This window comes from Camelina sativa, chromosome 10 (genome assembly GCF_000633955.1).
Source record: "Camelina sativa cultivar DH55 chromosome 10, Cs, whole genome shotgun sequence".
Lineage (NCBI taxonomy): Eukaryota > Viridiplantae > Streptophyta > Magnoliopsida > Brassicales > Brassicaceae > Camelina > Camelina sativa.
The window spans coordinates 24,082,338-24,092,937 of NC_025694.1; the positions used below are offsets into that span (position 1 = coordinate 24,082,338).

The window sequence follows — 10,600 nt, forward strand, 5'->3', positions numbered from 1 at the left end:
TTTTTTTGACGTTTTTGTTTGATTTTGCCATTTGAAAGGGGTTACTGGTGGTACGGCTTCTGGCAAAACTACGGTCTGCGATATGATAATTCAGCAGCTTCATGACCAACGTGTTGTTCTAGTTAATCAGGTTTGATTCTTTACTTCAATGTTCCACTTTTTCTTTTGTATTGATGTGGTTGAGATTCACATCATATATAGTTTGAATTGATGTTTTTTTTTGTTGTTGTTGTTGTTGTTGTTGGTTAGGATTCCTTTTACCGTGGTTTGACATCGGAGGAGTTGCAGCGTGCGCAAGAGTACAACTTTGATCATCCCGGTACACTATCTTAATGGGGTTTTCTTGAATTTTCTCACTGTTTTTAATTTGGCCTAAGACCAGTGAGGTTCAGTACATGGCAGCAGCATTTGGTTAATTTATCACCTTGTGTTTTTGTTTCTTTTGCAGATGCCTTTGACAATGAGCAGCTTTTGCATTGTGCTGAGACTCTCAAGAGCGGGCTACCCTATCAAGTTCCAATCTACGACTTTAAGATCCATCAACGTAGATCTGATACTTTTCGTCAGGTGCATACTTTACTATGCCCCATTTGATCTGATTCTCCTATTATTCTGGCTTTTGATCTGTTTCTCTTTTTACTTCACGTACTTTTTAGCACCTCTTGACTTTATTCCTGTGTTGCAGTTGGTGACAATAATTTATTTTTCATATTAATATCTGTTGGAACCCTCTGTCAGGTCAATGCTTCTGATGTTATAATTTTGGAAGGGATTCTAATCTTCCATGACTCACGAGTGCGGAATCTGATGAATATGAAGATCTTTGTTGACACAGGTAATGACCAACTTTATCTTCAGTTAATCAGTTCAATCAACTGCTATGTCTTTTCGTTTCCCCAAAGCATGCATATATCCTGCGCTACTCATCGGCTTTCACTCTTTTGACAACCTTATTACTTATTAGTTTTGTATACTGCGGAAATGATATTGTAATCAAAGTTGTCCATCTCCTGTTCTGTAGCTGATGCCTTGATAGGTTCTTTCACTGTGACCATTTATATCATCCTTTAACCACTGAATATAGAACAAATGCTTTTAATTTTTTTAAGCTATTGAAATAGTCAAATTGGAATCTATTTAACATTTTTATAGTACTCATCTTAAGCTATTTAATGGTTTCAGATGCTGATGTAAGGCTTGCTCGCAGAATCAGGCGTGACACAGCTGAGAGGGGTAGGGATGTCATTTCTGTGCTTGAACAGGTTAGTCCTCGTTTCTATTTATACTGTAGGATTGGTCAGCATAAGTTTCATCTATCTTAGTTCTTAGTTAAGTGTGGCTTTATTATTTCTCTGAATACGGGACCTGGCTAACAACACATGAAAATTTTGTACTGTTTAGCTACTCTGGTTTCTCCTTCTTACTGCTGTTATTTTTTTAGACAACTCTATGTGTTCTTGTTCCATCCTTTGATATGGTCCTCTGTAAACATTTATTTGAATCTTCTAAGCTTCCCATGTGTTCAACTTTTTTTCTGAGGATGTTATGTTCATTTACAGTATGCAAAGTTTGTGAAGCCGGCATTTGATGACTTTGTGCTCCCGACGAAGAAATATGCTGATGTAATCATACCTCGAGGAGGTGATAATCACGTTGCAGTCGATTTGATTACGCAACATATCCACACAAAACTTGGGCAGCATGATCTCTGCAAAATCTACCCAAATGTTTATGTCATCCAGTCAACATTTCAGGTATTTTCTCTCTTTCTTTGATACTTGATTTTGATGGTATGTGTTTGTATAAATGGTTTCACTATAGGATCATGATTGCAGATAAGAGGCATGCATACACTTATTCGGGAGAAGGACATATCAAAGCATGATTTTGTATTCTATTCAGATCGACTCATTCGTCTGGTAGTTCTCTGCCTTATGTCTTCTCTTTCAACGTCACTTAGCTTTCAGGATTTCTTATGTTAATTAATATCGGTTTCATTTCAGGTCGTGGAGCATGGTCTTGGTCATTTGCCATTCACTGAGAAACAAGTAGTTACTCCAACAGGTAATGGCGTAATGCATGACCTGTAACAATACTGTGTACTCTTTCTTATATAACTAGGTCATCAAATGTCCATCTCCTTAACGTGGATCTACAAGTTTTTTTTTTTGTGCCTTTACCGATACCACACATATTATTTTGAGTTAGCTCTCATTAAACTTGTTTAAACTTCTGATCTTTTCCACACCAGGAGCTGTATATACCGGTGTTGATTTCTGCAAGAAGCTTTGTGGGGTCTCAATTATTCGAAGGTGAGCCTTTGAAAGGTATTCTATTTGGTTAAGTTTGATATGATAAGATGCTTACTCTTCCAACTGTTTTACATCATTGAAGGCATAAATTACTTGTTTTCAGTTTCATATCTCTCCTAAGATTTTTCTTTTTTTGTATGCTTTTCCTAGTGGTGAAAGCATGGAAAATGCATTACGCGCTTGCTGCAAAGGAATTAAAATAGGGAAAATTCTCATCCACCGTGATGGCGACAATGGAAAACAGGTCTGTTAATTAATATTCTGCTCTTTTTATAAACAAGAATTAATTCTAAAGGTTCTTTTCTCGTTTAAATCAGCTTATTTATGAGAAGCTTCCTCACGACATTTCTGAACGCCATGTCCTGCTTCTAGACCCTGTCTTAGCCACAGGTAACGTACCAGTCTCTTTACGTTGCACATATTTATTCTAGTCTTATTGATGGATTTTTGTTTCTCTTAATCCGTCGCTTTTGCCATTGCTTGTTCTTAAAGGTAACTCTGCAAATCAAGCCATTGAATTACTTATACAGAAAGGAGTACCTGAATCTCACATTATATTCCTCAACCTTATCTCGGTGAGTGTAAAAAGCTAAAGATCGATCTCTTTTTCTCTCTCTCCGTGAATATAGAATCGAAAGATCTCTCTCTCCCTTTCTCATGATGGCTGACGGCCTTGCTTTTTGACAGGCGCCGGAGGGAATCCACTGTGTCTGCAAACGTTTTCCAGCATTGAAGATAGTTACCTCCGAAATAGACCAGGGTCTGAACCAAGAGTTCCGAGTTATACCGGGCTTAGGCGAGTTTGGAGATCGTTACTTCGGCACAGACGAGGAAGACCAGTAGTCACCACTCAACACTGTGACCGGTTCGAGAAAAAAAAACAGACGCATTGGTTGGTGGTCCTATTAGAGCTTTAATTTATAACTAGAGAGACACTAGAGGAACTTGTATGTCTCGTCTCAAAAGAACCTACATAAAGCTTCTGCCATTATTAATATTTGTTTCTCTTTTGATTTATGAATCTCTCTGCACCCGAATTATTTTTTGAAATAAAGATTAAAAAATATTTAAAACAAAACAATAAATGGACCCACGACTGATGGGCCTAAGCTAAGCCCAATAATAAATTATGGCCTAACCTCCACCGCTCATCCAGCATCTACAATACTCTATAAATACACCACCATTCACCTGCGAAGCCGAGGGTTCTGTTTCATTCTCGACTCTTTTACCTTTTTTTTTTTGACCTAAACCTCCGTCTCAAAATTTCCTTTTTTCTTCGCTCTCTCTCTCCCCGATCGAGTTGCAAAGCGTTCTTCCCCTAATCGAAGATATCTCCAGATTCTACTCAGGTTTGCTTCTATTTCGACTACGCTTTCTCCGCGATTATGATGTTGTCTTCTTCGTGCTTTCACTTTGGGTTGGGTTTCTCCGTCTTCTCGATCCTCCTTTTCGCATCGACCCCCAGAAATTTAGGGTTTCCACCGATGAGGATGAGTGAAATCTAGGGTTTCACGGATACGGATGATGTATCCGAGTGTTTCTTCTTATTGTACATACGTTGGAAGCTAGATCTCTCTTTTTTTAGGGTTTTGATACTATGAGATCTTCAAAGCCTGTCGATTTTGTTCGTGATGATTTTCCTACTGCTATTGGAAACTCGGATGATCGATCGTTCGTCGGCTATGGATTGTTTGGAATTGAAGAGTTCTTTCGTTTTTAGTGGTATTTAGGTTTAGAGTTCTGATTGAGATTAGAGATTTATTTGGTTGTTTCTGTGGATGTGGATGTGATTGATACCTGGATTGAATTTGGGGTTACAGTCAGAGGATTGGTGCTTTTGATTCTCTTCTTACTTCTAACGATTGGGGAATTCAGAGACTCCTTACTTCTGGACTTGTTACCCTTCTGAAATTTTATGTATGGATCATCATGGATCAACTCTGTGGTTCAGTCTTCTAAAGTTGGTATTTTCTCAATGTTTAGTATGAATTACGTGGCGCCTAGGAGATACTCACAGGGAAGGAATTTTGGAGTCAAGAGACAGCAGGATTTCGCAGCAGATGTAGTTTCCAGAAGACCTTACGCTCCATATGACAATACAATGAGGAAAAGTCAAAATAAGGTGTCAAGGAATCTGGTTTGGACCTCAAAAGAGTACAAATCTCCAGAGGTCAACAGGCCAAGGAAGTATGAAGCCAATGGTTCAACAAAACCACCGGTTTTAGGCAAAGGATGTTCTGTTGTGCCAAATCAGCCGAGAAAGAATGCTGCGTATGGGCCAAGAAGCTTACCTATTTCAGACACCAGAGGTCCGGTGTCGAGAGCTAACAGCAGTCCCAAAAATATTGTATGCAAGTATTGGAAAGCTGGAAGCTGCAAGAGGGGTGAGCAGTGCCAGTTCTTACACTCTTGGTCTTGTTTCCCTGGATTAGCCATGGTAGCTGCTCTTGAAGGACACAAGAAGGATATAAAGGGGATCACCCTCCCTCAGGGTTCAGATAAACTCTTTTCAGTCAGTAGCGATGGTACATTGCGAATTTGGGACTGCCATACTGGTCAGTGTGTACATACCATCAACCTCCAGGCGGAAGCAGGATCTCTAATCAGTGAAGGCCCATGGGTCTTCCTTGGCTTGCAAAACGCTGTAAAGGTTAGCTTAAGCCGTCTCTTGACTCAAATATGCTTTCTATTATCTTAATTCTATGTTGGTTATGGTGTTAATGTTTTTGTTTATACAATCCTGCAGGCTTTTAATGTTCAAACCAGTAAAGATTTGCATCTTGACGGGGTGGTTGGTCAGGTGCATGCAATGACTGTTGCAAATGGAATGCTCTTTGCTGGAACAAGTGTAAGCATTATAACTTGCTCTCTATCTCTGTATACATGTGTTAGTTCTCCTCTTCTTTGATGTATCTAACTTAAGTTCTCTTTCATTTATTTTGGAATTGCAGTCTGGCAGTATATCAGTCTGGAAAGCTACGGACTCTGAGTCTGATCCTTTCAAATACCTCACATCTCTCGAGGGACATCACAGTGGTGAAGTCACTTGTTTTGTTGTTGGTGGTCAGCTACTATACTCTGGTTCTGTCGATAAAACAATAAAGGTAATAATCTACCAATTGATTTCAGCTTTAATCTTATTTCGAATGAACATTCCAATCAATTCTGTTTCCTGTGATTCGCCAGGTGTGGGATCTCAACACCCTGCAATGTATAATGACCCTGAAACAACATACCGACACTGTCACGTCACTCTTATGTTGGGACAAGTGTCTGATATCGTCTTCCTTGGATGGGACCATTAAAGTTTGGGCTTGTTCTGAAAATGATGTTTTGAAAGTTACTCATACGCGCAGACAAGAACAGGTAAAGATTTATTTGTTTACACTTATGCTATTTATCATAAAAACAACACTTGGTCTTAACAAAAAGCATATCTGATTGTTTGAAACAGAGTGTTGTTCATGCTCTTTGTGGGATGCACGATGCAGAGGCCAAACCGATCATATTCTGCTCATACGAAAATGGAACAGTTGGCATCGACGACCTACCATCTTTTGAAGAAAGAGGAAAGATGTTCTCTACCCACACGATCAGCACACTCACAGTTGGTCCTGGAGGATTGCTATTCAGTGGAGACAAGGGTGGGAATTTGCGTGTATGGAGCTTAGCTGCCGGCCCAAAAGTTTAGTCATTTTTGACAATCGAATTATGATTTAATTTGTACATAGATTGTGGTTGATAAGAGTTAAAAAGAGAGTTCTGGTTTGTAATGACTCAAAAATTAAATTTACTAAATTTAATTTCAAAATCCTTGCTTTAATGTAATAACCTCAAATTCATACCCCTCAGAATCTGATGAGAACCAAACTCAAAACATGTAAATACTCCCAAGCTATAAAGTTTTGTTCTGTATTCAATTTGTTTTTATTCTTCTTTTGAACTGATAATGTGGGGGAAAAAAGTAGAGATTTACAAGTAGAAAACACAAATCTACGAAATAGTATAATTTGTTTTTTTTTGGTCTTGAAGAAAGAATGCAAGCAAAACTGGACAGAATAAATATCAACTAAGAATGTGGAAAGAAACACAAATCACACAAACCAATGAGTGAACCTTCATTGAAGTTTTCCACTTTTGTGTTTATCCAAGTGCGGGAATGCTTGTAGAATGTTATACGCCCTTAGATCTTGCCTTGTTAGGATCCCTATCACAGGTGACATCTGCAAAAACACGAGACATATTGATCAAACGGTTTAGTATAGTGTTCTTGAATCTTGAATCAAGAGAGTGAAAAAAGAAAACTTACCCCTGAGGCTTGAATCTTGGGAACAATCAACAAATGTCTGAGACCAACTGACCGGAACAGTACCAAAGCCTTAGCCACTGACATACTCTGCACCACTGTGTAAGGTGTAGTGTTGGTCAAAGGATGAAGATCAACATAAAATTGCATCTCTGAGCTTGTGATTGCCACATCGTCGAAATTATCTTCTCTCTCAGCTAACTCAACTGCTGTGAACTTTTCCCTTACTTCCCACTCTTCTGTTCTCCTTTTCTCATTCAAGAACCATCTCTTTTTCAAAACTTTAACAAGATGAGCTCTTAGGATCAGACCATGGAGCTCTGCACCAGTGGCTTGATCTGCTCCATCCAAGACCGGGAATGCGTTATGCGTTGTGTTCCTGAGCACATCGACTATATTCGCAACCTTTTCAACTCCGTTAAGTGTTACAACCGGAGGCTTAGCGTCATTAAGCTCACCTACAGTGAGGTTCCTCATCCAGGGCTCTGGATTTGCTTCCAAGAAAGGTAAGCCCTTTAGATGGAGAATGATCTCGTAGATACTCAGGTTGAAGCTGTCTCCAACTGTTTTAGCTATCAAAAGCACAAACATTGTAATGGGCAACAAAAGAAGGTTGTTGGTGAGTTCCAGAAATATAACACAGAGTGAAACAGTCATTCTCATTGAACCAGCCATGAGTGAAGCTGCACCAAGAACCGCGTAAAGACCTTGATCTATCTTCGTGTAAGATCCCATTGCTGTGCCTAGCATCCGACCGTATGCAGAACCCATGAGAATAATCGGTAGGAAGAGACCCGACGGTGTCGCTATACCGAATGTGATAAGCCCCAAAATGCAGTAGAGGCCAAAGAAGATCCAGAGAGAAACCATACCAAACTCATTAGGAGTGTTTGAAGAGAAAATGTTTCTGACCGCATCATCATTGGTGGTGAGAAACAGAGTAGACAGATCGTTGTAATAACCATTTGGACAATTGAATTGCTTGAAGTTTCCTGACCTTCCGTTTGTTGGACATGTCTCATCTATCGAGGGATCACAAGGCTTACACTCCGCTAAGAAAGGAAGACCGTACAAGCAAACCGATGTGAATAGAGATACCGCAAGACTTAGAAGCACCTTGTGAATCTTACCCTTCCTACACGCAAACGTTGACCAAACAATGTTAAGTAAACACACAAATCGTAGAATGTTTTCACTGATCATTAACACTTACTGATTGATGAGATTGTAAAGCCGGAGGACTTTATGAAGAAGATGATTGTACAAGCTTCCAAGAATGCCACCAAAGACTCCAATCAATGTGACCGGGATTATATCAGCTGCGTGGTACCTAACCTCTACATGACTCACATCAAACATAATGAGTCCTCCTGATCCGAAAAGCCCGCATTTCCCGGAATTGCAAATCTCAATGAACGCTCTCAGTACAACCACCACAACGGCTGTACTGAAGAATGTTCTCCACAAGAGAGCGCTTCTCCACCATGTAGCGACTTCCTCAAGTGCGAATAACACTCCTCCTACTGGTGACCTGAAAGCTGCACACACTCCGGAGGCAGATCCACAGGTGATAAGGTCTCTTCGATCTCTATCGTTGTTGAAGTAACGTAGCCATCTCCATTTGATTCTGTGGTTATCTGGACCACCTTGACCAAGCAAAGAAGCTATGCAGCTTCCAATATGAACCAATGGCCCTTCTTTACCAAGATCTAGTCCAGCTGCAACTGCTCCGATACTTCCAACAATCTAATCCAAAAACGGCAAAATCCATGAGTCAGACAAAAGATGTCATATTAACTTTGCGGGAACTGAGAAGATTTAAGAAACAAACCTTAACCATCATGGTGGTAAAACCAAACATATTGGGAGTGTCAATGCCATTAAGATAAGCTTTGATCTCAGGAATCCCGGGACCAGCTGCCGTAGGAGCAAAGACAACAACAAGTACTGTTGCCACCAAAGTCAGACCCAAATTCGCCCCCGTAAAGACCATCAGACCTGTCCAAAACCTATTTCAAACATATACTTAGCACACAAGGTAACTCAATTTCTTGATTTTTGTTCTTGTTTTTCAAGATCTTGGCTGATGGATGCGTCAATTACCTATCTTGAGCGATATAGTAGCCTACGGCGAGAAGTTTGTAACCAGCGATGTTTTCGACGGCGAGGTTGATGAGAGTAGCGATGAGACCAGTGAAGAGACCGACAAGACAAGCTAATGTCCATTTTAGAAATATGTATTGAAACACTTGAGCCTTTGATCTGCTTCTCCAGTCATGCTTGAACAGATCATTCTCGTTTATTCTGCAGTTAAAAAATTTCTACTGAATTATTGCACTAATGCATATGTCTCCATCACTGAAGATTTACTTTCAAGTTTTTATAAATATGAATATTAGTAAAGATTAAAACTTTATTGAAAGAGATTGAGACCAAGACGTATCATATACTAATGAAGAAAAGGTAACCCAATTTTCTTGATCATGTTCAAGATTTGGATGATGATTGCTTGCGGCAAATTGAAAATGTGAGAGAAAAATTGAACAGTTCATATGTCTCCATCACACTAATATTTTCATTCAATTTTGTTCTAAAAATCAGAACAAAGATTTTAAAACTTAACAAAAAAAAGATTTGCCACGAATCCATTCAATTTTATTTTATTTTCTTAAATGAAAATCACCTGAAAATAGAGTAAAATTTAAACTTAATAGAAAGAGATTAAAATTAAGAATAATATTTTTCAAAATAAAAATTTATCTGAAAACAGAGTAAATATAATAATTTTCTTGAAAGAGATTGAGACAAAAAAAAAAAAAAAAAAATTCTATCCAAAATATTATTTAAAAGTGACAAAATTTATCGGAAAACAGAGTTATATTGAAACTATATAGAAAAAAAAGTGGAATAATTTTTTCTGATTTCAAGATCTGAAAGAAAAAGAAGACATACTCGTAATCTAAACTCTCGATGTGTGAAACCTTGGCACCGACCAAAGCAAGAGGAGTTGAAGAAAGTGTTCTATGTCTCTTAAGGAGAGGTTGGTTCAAAGTGTTGTTCTCTGGATCTACTTCTTCTTCTTCTCCATTGTAATTACTATTACTAATCTGCAAGTTTCCATCTTCATCCATCGATAACTCAAGAGACAATAGGATCACTTAAGAAAGAAAGAACAAAAGAAAGAAGAATAACAAAAGCAGGTTTTTGTTAGGTCTTCAAGAGCGTTTGGTTTGGATTTCTCTGCGAGTTTTTGTCGTTTCTTCTAGATGAAGAAGCACTTTTATGAAGCTTTATAGATCTCTCTCTACATATAGTCACATACATACATGCATGCATCAATCAATATACACCATTGTATGTATGGTTTGTATAAAACATCACATTTAAATTAATTTAAAATTTTATTTGGAGTCACAGTGGGTGGATGGGTACCATATGCGTTTCTCACTAAAGATAAGACAATCATTGGCCTATATAATATTGCCTACTCAAATAAAATATGTAACCAAACAAAAAAAGGTAAATTACGGCATGATATGTGGCGATTAAAGGTTCATATTATCATATATATGTGTGTATGATAGGAATTAATCTACTATTCTCTAGCTACGTCTTTCAACCAGAATACATTATATAATTTTGAAATCGATTAGCTATAAAGTATAGTTCTGTATACCACCCTATATCTGTTTATTTATTCTTATCAAAAGTATATATATTATACTCGTTTTTATGTATTTATAATACAGAAAAAAATAATTTGTGATTTTTACGTAAGTTGAACAAGAACGAAAGAAAATAAAATAATTCTACTACATTATTCTATTCTTATAAATCTTATCCACTAAAGGATACTATCCATTTGTGTGTGTGTGTGTAGAAATTGACTATTATCTAGCTATTATTAATACTCAATTTTCTATTTTCCTCAATATACAAATCATAAATCGATTTGTGATTTCGACGTAAAGTTGAAAGA

At 38.0% G+C, this 10,600-nt stretch overlaps 3 protein-coding genes across 4 annotated transcripts in view; 2 read left to right on the top strand and 1 right to left on the bottom strand.

Annotated features, from left to right (window-relative positions):
- LOC104719755 (uridine kinase-like protein 1, chloroplastic) overlaps positions 1 to 3,327 on the top strand; it is a 3,746-nt gene extending 419 nt beyond the window's left edge. Inside the window, exons 2-14 of the mRNA XM_010437725.2 lie at positions 39 to 130; positions 250 to 319; positions 449 to 567; positions 739 to 835; positions 1,183 to 1,262; positions 1,560 to 1,754; positions 1,836 to 1,919; positions 2,004 to 2,064; positions 2,252 to 2,312; positions 2,463 to 2,556; positions 2,630 to 2,702; positions 2,805 to 2,887; positions 3,000 to 3,327. Of these exons, the coding sequence (XP_010436027.1) occupies positions 39 to 130; positions 250 to 319; positions 449 to 567; positions 739 to 835; positions 1,183 to 1,262; positions 1,560 to 1,754; positions 1,836 to 1,919; positions 2,004 to 2,064; positions 2,252 to 2,312; positions 2,463 to 2,556; positions 2,630 to 2,702; positions 2,805 to 2,887; positions 3,000 to 3,155 (1,265 nt within the window). The 3' untranslated portion in view covers positions 3,156 to 3,327. The remainder of the gene's footprint in view (positions 1 to 38; positions 131 to 249; positions 320 to 448; positions 568 to 738; positions 836 to 1,182; positions 1,263 to 1,559; positions 1,755 to 1,835; positions 1,920 to 2,003; positions 2,065 to 2,251; positions 2,313 to 2,462; positions 2,557 to 2,629; positions 2,703 to 2,804; positions 2,888 to 2,999) is intronic.
- On the top strand, positions 3,516 to 6,128 carry LOC104719756 (zinc finger CCCH domain-containing protein 59). 2 transcript variants are annotated; one of them, XM_010437727.1, is made up of 6 exons: positions 3,516 to 3,664; positions 4,299 to 4,965; positions 5,062 to 5,163; positions 5,267 to 5,419; positions 5,502 to 5,681; positions 5,770 to 6,128. In XM_010437727.1, the coding sequence occupies exons 2-6, from the start codon at positions 4,300 to 4,302 to the stop codon at positions 6,004 to 6,006; spliced, it is 1,338 nt and encodes a 445-aa protein (XP_010436029.1). In that variant the 5' UTR covers positions 3,516 to 3,664; position 4,299; the 3' UTR covers positions 6,007 to 6,128. The 2 variants fall into 2 exon arrangements, with proteins under 2 accessions (XP_010436029.1, XP_010436028.1); XM_010437726.2 differs by having other exon boundaries at positions 3,522 to 4,965.
- On the bottom strand, positions 6,268 to 10,011 carry LOC104719757 (chloride channel protein CLC-a-like). The gene is made up of 6 exons (XM_010437728.2): positions 9,574 to 10,011; positions 8,725 to 8,925; positions 8,453 to 8,630; positions 7,835 to 8,367; positions 6,625 to 7,756; positions 6,268 to 6,538 (listed from the first exon to the last, which is right to left on the bottom strand). Exons 1-6 carry the CDS (start codon positions 9,750 to 9,752, stop codon positions 6,434 to 6,436), a joined length of 2,328 nt encoding a protein of 775 aa, XP_010436030.1. The 5' UTR covers positions 9,753 to 10,011; the 3' UTR covers positions 6,268 to 6,433.

Bases quoted from the DNA above. Each gene is read 5' to 3' on its own strand.
- LOC104719757 (XM_010437728.2), bottom strand. From the start codon at position 9,752: ATGGATGAAGATGGAAACTTGCAGATTAGTAATAGTAATTACAATGGA. The intron at 8,368-8,452 runs GTTTGTTTCTTA...TTTTTGGATTAG, and splicing joins TTACCACCATGATGGTTAAG to ATTGTTGGAAGTATCGGAGC. The intron at 6,539-6,624 runs GTAAGTTTTCTT...GTGTTTTTGCAG, and splicing joins CCAAGATTCAAGCCTCAGGG to ATGTCACCTGTGATAGGGAT.
- LOC104719756 (XM_010437726.2), top strand. From the start codon at position 4,231: ATGTATGGATCATCATGGATCAACTCTGTGGTTCAGTCTTCTAAAGTT. The intron at 4,966-5,061 runs GTTAGCTTAAGC...ACAATCCTGCAG, and splicing joins GCTTGCAAAACGCTGTAAAG to GCTTTTAATGTTCAAACCAG. The intron at 5,682-5,769 runs GTAAAGATTTAT...TGTTTGAAACAG, and splicing joins ATACGCGCAGACAAGAACAG to AGTGTTGTTCATGCTCTTTG.